Raw genomic sequence first — 14890 nt, forward strand, 5'->3', positions numbered from 1 at the left:
CATTTTCCTTCTCAGAACCGGCAACTTCAACGACAGCAGCAACAACAACTACGCCAACTCCAGCTACATCTCCCTCAGTTCCAACTACAGATTATTTTGTCACAAGTATGGTCACACTCTCCATATTTGATCCTATGATAAAATTTACAGCGCTTTGCTCATAACAAATAACTTGTCGCCCAAGTATGTCGCTTTTCACTTATTCTTGCGCTTATGCATGCACAAATACATGGTTACAAGTAACATGTTCCTTCTCAGAAATGCCAACTTCAACAACAGCAGCAGCAACAACTCCGCCAACTCCAGCTACATCACCCTCAGTTCCAACTACAGATTGTCTTGTCACAGGTAAGGTCAAACTTTCCATAATATATCCTATGATAAAAGTAACAACAATTTGCTCATAACAAATAACTTGACTCCCAAGTATGTCCCTTTTCCTTGATTCTTGCACTTACGCATTTACAAATACATAGTTACAAGCAACATGTTCCTTCTCAGAACCGGCAACTTCAACGACAGCAGGAACTACAACTACGCCCACTCCAGCTACAGCACCCTCAATTCCAACTATGGATTATTTTGTCACAGGTATGGTCACACTTTCAATATCTGATCCTATGATAAAAGTAACAGCACTTTGCTCATAACAAATACATTTTCGCTCAATTATGTTGCTTTACCCTGATTCTTGCCCTTATGCATGTGCAAATACATAGTTACAAGTAACATGTTCCTCAGAAACGCCAACTTCAACGACAGCAGCAACAACAACTACGCCGACTGCATCTACATCACCCTCAGTTCCAACTACAGATTATTTTGTCACAGGTATGGTCACACTTTCCATATTTGATCCAATGATAAAATTGACAGCGCTTTGCTCATAACAAATAACTTGTCGCTCAAGTATGTCGCTTTTCAATTATTCTTGCGCTTATGCATGAACAAATACGCGGTTACAAGTAACGTGTTCCTTCTCAGAAATGCCAACTTCAACAACAGCAGGAACTACAACTACGCCAACTCCAGCTACATCACCCTCAGTTCCAACTACAGATTATATTGTCACAGGTATGGTCAAACTTTCCATAATATATCCTATGATAAAAGTAACAGCAATTTACTCATAACAAATAACTTGATGCCAAAGTATGTCGCTTTTCCCTGATTCTTGCCCTTATGCATGTACAAATACATAGTTACAAATAACATTTTCCTTCTCAGAACCGGCAACTTCAACGACAGCAGCAACAACAACTACGCCCACTCCAGCTACATCTCCCTCAATTCCAACTACAAATTATTTTGTCACAGGTATGGTAACACTTTCCATATTTGACCCTTTGATAAAAGTAACAGCGCTTTGCTCATAACAAATAACTTGTCACTCAAGTATGTCGCTTTTCACTTATTCTTGTGCTTATGCATGTGCAAATACATAGTTACAAGTTACATGTTCCTCAGAAACGCCAACTTCAACGACAGCAGCAACAACAACAACGCCAACTCCAGCTACATCACCCTCAGTTCCAACTACAGATTATTTTGTCACAGGTGTGGTCACACTTTCCATATTTGATCCTATGATAAAAGTAACAACAATATGCTCAACAAATAACTTGTCGCTCAATTATGTCGCTCAAATAAATAGTTACAAGTAACGGGCTCCTTCTCAGAAACGTCAACTCCAATGACTGCAGCAACAACAACCATCCCAACTCCCGATGCAGCTCCCTCAATTCCAAATACAGATTATCTTGTCACAGGTATGGTCAAACCTCCCATACTGGATCCTACGATAAAAGTAACAGCACTTTGCTCAAAACAAATAACTTGACACTCAAGTATGTCGCTTTTCTCTGATTTTTGCGCTTATGCATGTACAAATACATAGTTACAAGCAACATGTTCCTTCTCAGAACCGGCAACTTCAACGACAGCTGCAACAACAACCACACCGATTCCAGCTACATCTCCCTCAGTTCCAACTACAGATTATTTTGTCACAGGTATGGTCACACTTTCCATGTTTGATCCTATGATAAAATTTACAGCGCTTTGCTCATAACAAATAATTTGTCGCCCAAGTATGTCGCTTTCCACTTATTCTTGCGCTTATGCATGCACAAATACATGGTTACAAGTAACGTGTTCCTTCTCAGAAATGCCAACTTCAACAACAGCTGCAACAACAACTCCGCCAACTCCAGCTACATCACCCTCAGTTCCAACTACAGATTATTTAGTCAGAGGTATGGTCAAACTTTCCATATTTGATCCAATGTTAAAAGTAACAGCAATTTGCTCATAACAAATAAATTGTCGCTCAATTATGTCGCTTTACCCTGATTCTTGCCCTTATGCATGTGCAAATACATAGTTACAAGTAACATGTTCCTTCTCAGAACCGGCAACTTCAACGACAGCAGCAACAACAACCACGCCGATTCCAGCTACATCACCATCAGTTCCAACTACAGATTATTTTGTCACAAGTATGGTCACACTCTCCATATTTGATCCTATGATAAAATTTACAGCGCTTTGCTCATAACAAATAACTTGTCGCCCAAGTATGTCGCTTTTCACTTATTCTTGCGCTTATGCATGCACAAATACATGGTTACAAGTAACGTGTTCCTTCTCAGAAATGCCAACTTCAACAACAGCAGCAACAACAACTCCGCCAACTCCAGCTACATCACCCTCAGTTCCAACTACAGATTATATTGTCACAGGTATGGTCAAACTTTCCATAATATATCCTATGATAAAAGTAACAGCAATTTACTCATAACAAATAACTTGATGCCCAAGTATGTCGCTTTTCCCTGATTCTTGCCCTTATGCATGTACAAATACATAGTTACAAATAACATTTTCCTTCTCAGAACCGGCAACTTCAACGACAGCAGCAACAACAACTACGCCAACTCCAGCTACATCTCCCTCAATTCCAACTACAAATTATTTTGTCACTGGTATGGTAACACTTTCCATATTTGACCCTTTGATAAAAGTAACAGCGCTTTGCTCATAACAAATAACTTGTCACTCAAGTATGTCGCTTTTCACTTATTCTTGCGCTTATGCATGCACAAATACATGGTTACAAGTAACGTGTTCCTTCTCAGAAATGCCAACTTCAACAACAGCTGCAACAACAACTCCGCCAACTCCAGCTACATCACCCTCAGTTCCAACTACAGATTGTCTTGTCACAGGTATGGTCAAACTTTCCATAATATATCCTATGATAAAAGTAACAACAATTTGCTCATAACAAATAACTTGACTCCCAAGTATGTCCCTTTTCCTTGATTCTTGCACTTACGCATTTACAAATACATAGTTACAAGCAACATGTTCCTTCTCAGAACCGGCAACTTCAACGACAGCAGGAACTACAACTACGCCCACTCCAGCTACAGCACCCTCAATTCCAACTATGGATTATTTTGTCACAGGTATGGTCACACTTTCAATATCTGATCCTATGATAAAAGTAACAGCACTTTGCTCATAACAAATACATTTTCGCTCAATTATGTTGCTTTACCCTGATTCTTGCCCTTATGCATGTGCAAATACATAGTTACAAGTAACATGTTCCTCAGAAACGCCAACTTCAAAGACAGCAGCAACAACAACTACGCCGACTGCATCTACATCACCCTCAGTTCCAACTACAGATTATTTTGTCACAGGTATGGTCACACTTTCCATATTTGATCCAATGATAAAATTTACAGCGCTTTGCTCATAACAAATAACTTGTCGCTCAAGTATGTCGCTTTTCAATTATTCTTGCGCTTATGCATGCACAAATACGCGGTTACAAGTAACGTGTTCCTTCTCAGAAATGCCAACTTCAACAACAGCAGCAACAACAGCAGCAACAACAACTACGCCAACTCCAGCTACATCACCCTCAGTTCCAACTACAGATTATATTGTCACAGGTATGGTCAAACTTTCCATAATATATCCTATGATAAAAGTAACAGCAATTTACTTATAACAAATAACTTGATGCCCAAGTATGTCGCTTTTCCCTGATTCTTGCCCTTATGCATGTACAAATACATAGTTACAAATAACATTTTCCTTCTCAGAACCGGCAACTTCAACGACAGCAGCAACAACAACTACGCCCACTCCAGCTACATCTCCCTCAATTCCAACTACAAATTATTTTGTCACTGGTATGGTAACACTTTCCATATTTGACCCTTTGATAAAAGTAACAGCGCTTTGCTCATAACAAATAACTTGTCACTCAAGTATGTCGCTTTTCACTTATTCTTGTGCTTATGCATGCACAAATACATGGTTACAAGTAACATGTTCCTTCTCAGAACCGGCAACTTCAACGACAGCAGGAACTACAACTACGCCCACTCCAGCTACAGCACCCTCAATTCCAACTATAGATTATTTTGTCACAGGTATGGTCACACTTTCAATATCTGATCCTATGATAAAAGTAACAGCACTTTGCTCATAACAAATAAATTGTCGCTCAATTATGTCACTTTACCCTGATTCTTGCCCTTATGCATGTGCAAATACATAGTTACAAGTAACATGTTCCTCAGAAACACCAACTTCAATGACAGCAGCAACAACAACTATGCCAACTCCAGCTACCTCACCCTCAGTTCCAACTACACATTATTTTGTCACAGGTGTGGTCACACTTTCCATATTTGATCCTATGATAAAAGTAACAACAATATGCTCATAACAAATAACTTGTCGCTCAATTATGTCGCTCAAATAAATAGTTACAAGTAACGGGCTCCTTCTCAGAAACGTCAACTCCAATGACTGCAGCAACAACAACCATCCCAACTCCTGATGCAGCTCCCTCAATTCCAAATACAGATTATCTTGTCACAGGTATGGTCAAACCTCCCATACTGGATCCTACGATAAAAGTAACAGCACTTTGCTCAAAACAAATAACTTGACGCTCAAGTATGTCGCTTTTCTCTGATTTTTGCGCTTATGCATGTACAAATACATTGTTACAAGCAACATGTTCCTTCTCAGAAACGCCAACTCCAATGATATCAGCAACAAAACCTACGCCAACTCCAGTTATAGCACCCTCAGTTCCAACTACAGATTATTTTGTCACAGGTATGATTACATCTTCCATCTGGATCTTGTGAAAATAGTAATGGGGTTAGGGTAAGGGTTCGACAGAATCTCAGTTGATTATGACTCTATCGTAGTCATAGGTACAGTATGCAAGGTAAAATAAATTGCATTTGCGAGGAAAGTCACTTTCCTCGCTTTTCTAAACATATAAATACAACGTTTACAGGCACTGTCACACCAAGCTCAACCAAGGCACCCATCAAAAGCACAATAATTTCTTCTGTTACACCAACCATCACAACAGACGTATCGGTTCCCACCCTAACTGAGGATGTTGCTCCTGTCACTGTCACAACTGGAGCATCTTCCAAAGCAGGCAGCACCATGGGTTCTACCCAAACATCTTCCAGTGCATCTACGACCAGTCTCATGACGACTACCAATCCTCCAGCCGCACCATCAGCTCCTGCTCCAACTTTTAGTGTGTCTGTTATGTTAACACACATTTATGACCAACAATTATCAAACACGAACAGTCAGCAGTTTAATGAACTGGAGTTGATCATTGTTACAATGGTGAGTTGGACACAGTTGTGGTTGATTAAAAAAAAAAATGTAACTTGGTGCTCGAAATATTTGCTAGTTATTTTGTATTATTTGTTTTGTTTTTCTTGACATTTCATACAGATTTAATATAATCTACTTTGAAAGCCATTTCAATGTTTTTTTACGTTTCAATGTTTTCTCCTTAGTTTAATGGTATCTACAGGGCAGAATATGGATTCCTTTTCATCCGCGTTATTGTCCTTGGATTCAGGTAAAACCTTGGAAACCTCCTCATGACTGTAAATATATCTAGGCCTTCAGACATTTTGCAAGGTATTTCGTGGCCTCAACACAATGGGAATGATAATATACTCCATTCCAAGTCTCATATGCAAAATATTCTCTGTGCCCCTGTCTCTGAAGTAGCTTTCTTTTTTTTTAATTGTTGCAATCACAATGAAAACCTCTTTTTCCAGACCTGCCGGAGTTCGACGTATGGCCAACACTGAAACCCTTTTGGAGCTTGTGTTCAATAATACGGCCCCAAGTGAAAGTATTCCGCCAGCAGAGGAAGTTGCAAATGTCTTGAGAAACGCTCCAGTGGACAACTCCACTGATAGTCTCCAATTTGATGCAACCACTATTGTCGTCGAAAGTGTGTTTTTAAATTTCAATAAAATGTCTCACATACTGTCCATATCATATCTTAAACGTAAATTACTAAACGCTAAAACCCAAAATGCGTCTTCACAGGAGTTGTAACCACTACCACAACGATTGCCCCAACAACTGCCCAACCACCGACAACAACTGCCCAACCACCGGCTACAACAGCCCAACCACCGGCTACAACTGCCCAACCACCGCCCAATCAAACCCCGACCACTGCTACAGTAGCGTTGGCTAATGTCCGCATTGGATTCCGTTCTGTCAGAGACACATTTACAGCAGACCTTTTGAATTCCTCATCAGCAGCCTTCCAAGATCGAGCCACAACCATCACATCTGCGGTAAGAACATTTTGAGTAGCTGGGCGGCTTACATGAGAACCAAGTTGCTCCTAAAACAATATGTGCCTTTAATAATTAATCGAAATGAAGGATTCCCTCTCCTATTTCTTGTTGCTAATCTGCAAAGCTATGTTAAGTAGGTGAAACACAGAATTTTAACAGATGTCAGAGGTGAATAACAGTGCTTATTCTGTATATTTTGAAATGAACAAAGCCTTCTTATTCTAACTGTCTTTTCCTCTGTGCAGCTCGAACCCTTGTTCAGAAGAGCTTTTGGTTCCTTCACTAGCTTGCAAGTGGCAACTTTCAGGTACCTTTTGAAGCCTCGGGTGGCATTCTGTGAGATATTAAAAGAAAAATGTTACTTACTATTTTCTTCAGTATTTAACTGATGATATGGAAAATGTCAACGTTCTAAACTGTGTTTTACAAAATACAAAATAAGATAACTAGAACTTCATTTTCCCATACACATTATAATACACATTATGTATATATATTAACATATTAAAGTTTGGCATGGCATTCATGTGTCTCAGTTCACTGGTAAGTACATCAATTTAAAACAAAGATATGTGATAAAAAAAATTTCCCTAGCCAAGGATCGATCATCACCACCATGGGCGCAAAGTTCAGTTCAGCTCCTCCTAGTGAACAGATAGCCAGAGTTCTGACCGATGCCGCAGGAACCATCACAGCTTTTGACATTGAAACCAACTCTATTACTGTTAATGGTATAGGTAAGATATGCAAACACATTTGTTAAATAAGTGTGATGCGGGTGTGTGTGTGTGTTTGTGTATGTGTGGTTTTCTGTCTGGTTCTCTGTCTGTGGGGGGCAGTGACTTCTGATTCAATGCATCCAATCCTGAAACAAGTGAGGCTTTGGCCTCTCTTTAACACACACACACACGGAAAGGAGACCAAACCAGCAGGAAGAAGCCTTAGCAACCAGAATAGGTGGCCATTGCTGGCCGGAAGAAATTGATGCCAAACACACACATACAAAAAAGGATGTCACTAAGCCAGGAATTGTTCAAGTTTCAATCAAGAAATTGCTAAAATGATAATACAATTATTTGCTTTTGAATCTTTCCTACTAACGGAGTCCTCTTTGTTTGTGTAAACATTTAATTGTTAGGAAATAACTTCATCCCACATTTTAAGTTAGTAAGCCGCACAAGAATGCAATTAAGTAGTTTGATGGAAGTAAAAAGGGTTAGGACGATTCTAAATCCTGAAGCATGGTTTTCATGGGATAGGTGAACTGAAGGATGATTGACGGATCGATTGATTTACACACCCTTGATATAGTTATACCACTGCTAGGTAAAACACAGAGCATCTTATCATGATAGACATTGCATTGTCTTTCCAATACTCTCATCCCATTTTCACAGTTCCAAAACAATGGAAATGTGGAGGTGATTTTAAGACTGACTGATGACTGGTGATTTAAGATATCTCACTAACTAATCAAGTACTTTTTTACTCTTTCGTACAGTGACGGGTGGAGTCTCAAGTGGAATGAACAAAAGCAGTGCCTTCATCATATCTTCGATGGCCCTTCTCTCATGGCTACTCGTGTCAAGCTGATCATAGGACTTGGGTGTTCACTCAAGACAAACCCAAGACAACACATAAGAACCATTTTAACTAAGAAACATTATTAACCATATTAACCATGTTAACCACAGAATTATATTAACCAAGATAAACAAACAAATGAATAATATATATTACTAAATGAATTGCTATTTAATCACAATAGAGTACTCTAATTAAGATATCATGCACTTTGCTTGTAAACAAAAGACTATTCTCTTAATAAAAAGATTATGTTTGAATGAATGATCTTTATTGTCAAAGTACAGGTACAGGTACAGGTAAATCGAAATTTGGGAGAGCTCCCCCCTGGTGCTTAATGAAAAAGAGGACAAGGAACATACATAAACAATACAGTATGATAAATAAAAAATAAATAAAACACTTGATATATATCTAACTAAAACCAACACATCTAATATAAATCTAACTAGAAAATAAATAAATAAATATTTAATATAATAATATCAATGAATAGATAAATAAATAGATAAATAAATAGATTGTTCGAAGGGAATTGCACAGTTCCCCAGTAGCTGCCACATGTTATGTGTGTGTGCGTGATAGTACAAGGTCAGGTGTTGGCAACGTTCAACGCCTGTATGGCCCTGGGGTAGAAACTAGATACAAGTCTGTTTGTCCGTGCAGCCATAGTCCTGAACCGCTTCCCTGAGCGCAGCAGCACAAAGCACATAGTACATAGCACATAGCATTAAGCTATCATGTTTGCTCTTGTCTAGTGTCATCGAAAAATATTTTAAATGTAGACCACTCTATACCTTACATGGGGAAATACTGTGGCGAGCAGCACGGAAAGCAAGAGACGGGAGCCCATGTTCAGCAGTTATACGTATAACTCTCGCGGCCCATACACCGCACGACTGTGAGGGTTGCCTTTATTTGACGCACACATGCCACAACAAAACACACTCAATCTAACTAATTAACATAACCGTCTCGTAGACGGTGTCCCGAATAATAACTCACTATCACACAGTAACACTTACCCAACCATTGAGACAAACCGAAATAATGTCTCTGCTGTAAAGGACCTAGGAGGGCGCCCCCCCCCCCAGGATCCCTTGAGGCACCCTGAACTCGGCGACCATGCCCACGGTCGCCCCACAATACTGTCAAAATAGAAAGAAAGCAAGAAAGATTAGTATTGCATCGCAGAAGTGCAGGGTGGGATGGAGCATCGTTATTTGCCGATACACAATTGAGGGATGTGATTTCGTTCAACCTCCTTTAGTATTAGTTAAAGGTTAGTAGTTCAACTAGCACTGAGGCTGCGCAACATGATGAGCAGATGGCAGCGATAAGCCTCCTGAGCTGCTCAGTTAAAATGCATTACTATTTTCTTTAAAATCCACTGACCTTTACAGGGCCTATGCTTAATTGCACCCCTGGTTTTTGCTTCATTTATTCAGCAAAGTGGCATATCTTCTTATTAGAACATTATTAGTATAGTTTTGCCATGCCACTTAGAACATTATTTTGAAAGGCGGATGTCAACTAACAACCAGACAAATAATATACAAAGTTGTCTTGTTACAAAGTCCAACGTTGTGAGGTTTGGAATATGTCCTTTTTCTCAATAAAAGTATTATTTGTATTCGTAATATTACATTTAGTTTATTACAAATGTAATAAATAACCCCTTTCCATTCATGGCAATGTAGGGCATGTATTCTCAAGCTAAAAAGGTCTGCCTTCTATAATCAACTTTACTATAAATATATACAGCAGGCTACTTACCAGCCCCTTATTCAAAATTGTGACTCCATCTTAAATGGATAACGTTATTTGGTATGTAGTTGGGTAGAGTATGCTGTATTGAAAATAATAACACTTTTTTTTTAATTTTCCTATAGAATATATTTCTAAATTTAAAGCTATTAAGCTAACTTGACAAGATGGACTGTAATTCAATTAGCAAGGCGAAAAGTTATCAAACTTTTTATTATGCATTATCGCTTTTTGCATTAATAGACTTTCTTGAAGGATTTTTTATTATGACTTTTCATTATGAATATTAGATTTCTATTATCGACCTGTGAATATTGTCGGCAAACTGTGGTATCATTTTATCACTGCAATATTCCACTGATTAGTATGGTCCTCATGAAGAAAGAGGGAACCGAAATGCTTACCTTAAAGGTCCCATGGCATGCTACTTTATAGATGCTTTAATATAGATATGAGTGGGCCCTTAACACAGTATTTGTAGACGTCCCCGAAATTCAGCCGTGGTGCAGAATTACAGCCACTACGAGCCAGTCGCACATTGAGCTTCCCCTAAACGCGCCGTTTCGGTGTCTGTAGCTTTGATGCAAATGAGGAGAGAGGCGGGTAAAGGAGGAGGGTGGGGGTGTGGCCCTGAGCAGCTTTCGGCCAAGGTACCATGCGCTCTGTTTACAGTGGATGTATCGCAATGGCGAGGCGCACACAGCCTTTGGCCGTGTTCTGTAAATATTCTGGAACACTCCGGGTGCTCCGGCGGAATTCCTGGAGCTCTATGTCTAAATAATATCATATTATTCATAGATATCTATATCATATAATATATATTATCACAGCCAAAAGCTGTGTGCGTCTCCAGACGATATTATGAATCTCAAACGACTGCGTTGGGTTCTCTCGATTTTGTAGTTGACACTTCACTTGTAGTTGAGCAAGATGGATCACTCAGCCAATATAAGGGGAACACACATGGGGCGTTCCGACTGAGGGACTTTTCCCTCTAGTGAGCCACTATGGGTGTGTCTTGGGAGAGAGGACCCGCCCAACTTCACAGTTTAGCGCCGCGGCTCAGTTAGCGGCACTGCGGTCAAGTGAGCCGCCATTCGTTCATCCGCGGTTAAGCCAGCCGTCACACAAAATCTTCGTGCGCCTTTACTCTAAACAGCCTTTGGGTGGTATCTCGCAACGTTTTCAAAATAAAACCCTTCACCTACGTGTGTAGATATATAGAAAACTAGATGTCTTACGGCGGCGTCTAGAACGTCCGCACTTGCTGTCATCTTGCCAGTCAGCTGCTCACCCATAGCATTGTGTTAGAAGTGGTACATGTACTTTTTAAATAACCATAACTTAGTACATTTTCAACTGGTTTACAAACGGTTTGGTTTCTTACAAACGTTATTAACGTGGTTATAATATTGTACATATTTTAGAACATTATTCAATTTTTTTTTTTATCTAACATAATTATTCATCAGTATCAAATATGCAGTGCCGTAACTACATCTCTGACGTTTAGAACAAAACAAACTGTTGGAAAATGTGGTAAGGTGGTTATGGTTATTTAAAAAGTACATGTACCACTACCAAGTCAACACAGTGTTATGGGTGAGCAGCTGACTGTGGCAAGTTGGCCGCCAGTGCGGACGTTCGACTCCATTGGCCAGCAGAATATGCATGTGTACCTTTTTCAAATGACACACTCTCAAAATGTATACAGCAAAAACCACATGGTTCCTTGTATACAAGTAGTCAGCACACCGGTGGTTAATATGGTCGTATCAGTCAGTGCCTGAACTTATGTGAAATTTGGTCTATAGCCCACTTCAAAGTGCTGACATAATGCAATTTGCAAAGGCGAGAATATGCATGTGTACGTTTTTCAAATGACATTTTCTCAAAATCTATGCAGTAAAATCACATGGTTCCTTGCGTACAAGTAGTCAGTCCAACAGTTAGTATGGTCATATCAGTCAGTGCCTGAACTTATTTGAAATTCGGTCTATAGCCCACTTCAAAGTGCTGACATAATGCAAATTTGCAAAGGCGAGAATATGCATGTACGTTTTTCAAATTACGTTTTCTATAAATCTATACAGTAAAATCACATGGTTCCTTGCGTTTAAGTAGTCAGTCCAACAGTTAGCATGGTCATATCAGTCAGTGCCTGAACTTACGTGAAATTCGGTCTATAGCCCACTTCAAAGTGCTGACATAATGCAAATTTGCAAAGGCGAGAACATGCATGTGTACGTTTTTCAAATGACATTTTCTCTAAATCTATACAGTAAAATCAAATGGTTCATTCTGTACAAGTAGTCAGTACAACGGTTAGTATGGTCGTATAGGTCAGTGCCTGGACTTATGTGTAATTCGGTCTATAGCCCACTTCAAAGTGCTGACATAATGCAATTTGCAAAGGCGAGAATATGCATGTGTACGTTTTTCAAATGACACACTCTCAAAATATATACAGCAAAAACCACATGGTTCCTTGTGTACAAGTAGTCAGCACACCGGTTAATGTGGTCATATCAGTCAGTGCCGGAACTTATGTGAAATTTGGTCTGTAGCCCACTTCAAATTGCTGACATAATGCAATTTGCAAAGGCGAGAATATGCATGTGTACGTTTTTCAAATGACATTTTCTCAAAATCTATACAGTAAAATCACATGATTCCCTGCGTACAAGTAGTTAGTACAACAGTTAGTATGGTCGTATCAGTCAGTGCCTGAACTTATGTGAAATTCGGTCTATAGCCCACTTCAAAGTGCTGACATAATGCAATTTGCAAAGGTGAGAATATGCATGTGTACATTTGCAAAGTACACATGCATTAGACAATTTTCTGATTGACTAATTCAGAAGTCAATCAGAAGTATGTAAATATCCTTCAACATCTACGCTTCCAGGCGATTGCAACGGTGCCACACAAGAGCATATTCGAACATGTTTAATGGTAGTAATTAGCTGTCGAAATTGGAGGCCTTAATCAATAATGAGCAGCTATTGATTTGCTTCAGGATACAAATGTGTGACAAATGACATGTTATTTAGCATCTACACGTTGAGCTGAGTCCAATGACACCAAGCATGACACTCTTGGAAATGGTAACATGTATTTTACATGGTACACCTCTGGTCTAGGACATGATCTCGGTATGGCAACAGGGTGAGCTTGATCTCATTGGACTCAGCTTAAAGTGTAGATGCTAAATAACGTGTAATTTGTCAAGAATCGCCATCGGGAAGCTAATCTATAGCTGGTCATTATCGCCTCGAAACGTAGATGTCAAAGGACACCTTGTTTGCCCCGTTACGCCACCGGGAAGATATTTTCATACTTCTAATGGATTGATTCATATTTTAAGGTTCTCGGAGTGAGACTTTAAGCGGCTGCAGCAGAAATGTTGAGACAAAATATGATATCAAGACATTTATAGAATATTCCCATTCACATTATGATTCTTCGTCATAACTATCCGACCAAATATCCTTCACATTCACCGAGCAAAGATTATGAAAGTCCCGGCCCCCCCTTCCTGCACTCAGGGTCCGACTGGGCCAAGTTTCAGGCAGGAAGTGCCCCCCCTTCCTGCCCTCGGGGTCCGACCGGGCCAAGTTTCGGTGCGGGGGTCCCAGTTAGGCCCTAGAATAAGGTATTCAAATTTCAGGTCGGTAGGACCTTCCTATCTCAAAAACTGTTTTTCCACCACATTCTGAACCATTAGGTCTTGCAGGCAACACTTCTGAGGGGCTTTGTCCAAATGACAGTCCATTTGGGAAAACTTTTTTTCTCTAAGGGGTGACCTCCGACAGTACAGCAAATGTACATAAGACAGAGGTTAGTTTCTACTCCCCATTTTTTGTGGGATGGAGGTGTACATTTGTGGCTCAAGGTGTGTAGACACAGCTGGCCTGTGGCCATGTTTTTGAAGTCTGGGGTCAAAAGGTCAAAAGGAGCCGGCACCACGCCGCTTATGAGACAACAAAAGTTAATGTGTATTTCTCTCATAATTTTTTGTCATTATTAAAGAGAGGCCTGATTCTCAGATATGCATTTTGGATGGCTACGGTGTAGGTCTGGGAAGAACTTCAGGCCAAAATCTTGCAAGCGAGCCGCTGGGTGAGGTGCAACGAGATGGAGCACTTGCTGAGTCATTTCCTGTAGGGCTGGAGCCACAGGTTGAAGCGTATGCGTCCTTTGAGACCCCTTTTGATATATAAGAGACCCCAAGGTACAGCTTACTTAAATGTTCTCGACTCAGTCACCTATTGCATCACTTCCTTTAGGACTTCGGCCTCCTAATTGATCATTGGAGCATAATTGAATGCCCTCTTTCATATATATACCTCCACCACTGGGACGTGGCAACAATTCTCCGAATCCATATGGGGAGGGGGGGGGGATGCTTGTGGACAGTAGGGCCATACACTAGACATAAATAGGAAGCAAACTCAGGAGAAGGAATGACCTCTCACAAATATTTATTCAATAAATTGTTTCAAATAACCCTGCCTCATTAAATCAATGAGCTTGGTGTTTTGCTTTCAAAAATAGGTTACAGAAGTCTAAACTGCAGAAAATGAAAACATCCAAGCTGCATTTTAATGATACCTTGGAATATCTGTCTATTTTTTAACCATCGGACCCTAGTTTACGACAAAAACAAGACAATTGACTGCAGCTCCTTTGCCGCGTGGTTTTTAGAGCCATGTAAGTATTAGAGGGGGCGATCGATAGCAACCACCATAGCAACCATTATGGTCAAGTGACTGGATGCAGCCTCGTTGAAAAAAATAGAATACCACCCCTACACACTCCGGAGATTAATGATGTTTAAATTATTAGGACCATGAAGTCTTTATTTGCAT

At 39.9% G+C, this 14890-nt stretch overlaps 2 protein-coding genes and 1 long non-coding RNA gene across 5 annotated transcripts in view; 1 reads left to right on the forward strand and 2 right to left on the reverse strand.

The window, feature by feature from the left end:
• LOC132454871 (netrin receptor UNC5D-like) overlaps positions 1–14890 on the reverse strand; it is a 237195-nt gene that overhangs the window by 183214 nt on the left and 39091 nt on the right. The gene's annotated exons all lie outside the window — the stretch shown is intronic.
• LOC132456142 (mucin-2-like) lies at positions 4607–8606 on the forward strand. Of its 3 annotated transcripts, XM_060050372.1 has the most exons (10): positions 4607–4691; positions 4816–4905; positions 5059–5148; positions 5336–5685; positions 5862–5926; positions 6132–6310; positions 6409–6665; positions 6914–6975; positions 7263–7405; positions 8170–8606. In XM_060050372.1, the coding sequence occupies exons 1-10, from the start codon at positions 4616–4618 to the stop codon at positions 8259–8261; spliced, it is 1404 nt and encodes a 467-aa protein (XP_059906355.1). In that variant the 5' UTR covers positions 4607–4615; the 3' UTR covers positions 8262–8606. The 3 variants fall into 3 exon arrangements, with proteins under 3 accessions (XP_059906355.1, XP_059906356.1, XP_059906357.1); XM_060050373.1 differs by lacking the exons at positions 4607–4691; positions 4816–4905 and having other exon boundaries at positions 5054–5148; XM_060050374.1 differs by lacking the exons at positions 4607–4691; positions 4816–4905; positions 5059–5148 and having other exon boundaries at positions 5309–5685.
• On the reverse strand, positions 10342–12803 carry LOC132456143 (uncharacterized). The gene is made up of 3 exons (XR_009525388.1): positions 11891–12803; positions 11589–11698; positions 10342–11543 (listed from the first exon to the last, which is right to left on the reverse strand). It is a non-coding gene; the product is annotated as an uncharacterized LOC132456143 (long non-coding RNA).

Source organism: Gadus macrocephalus, chromosome 4 (assembly GCF_031168955.1).
Source record: "Gadus macrocephalus chromosome 4, ASM3116895v1".
Taxonomy (NCBI): Eukaryota; Metazoa; Chordata; class Actinopteri; order Gadiformes; family Gadidae; genus Gadus; species Gadus macrocephalus.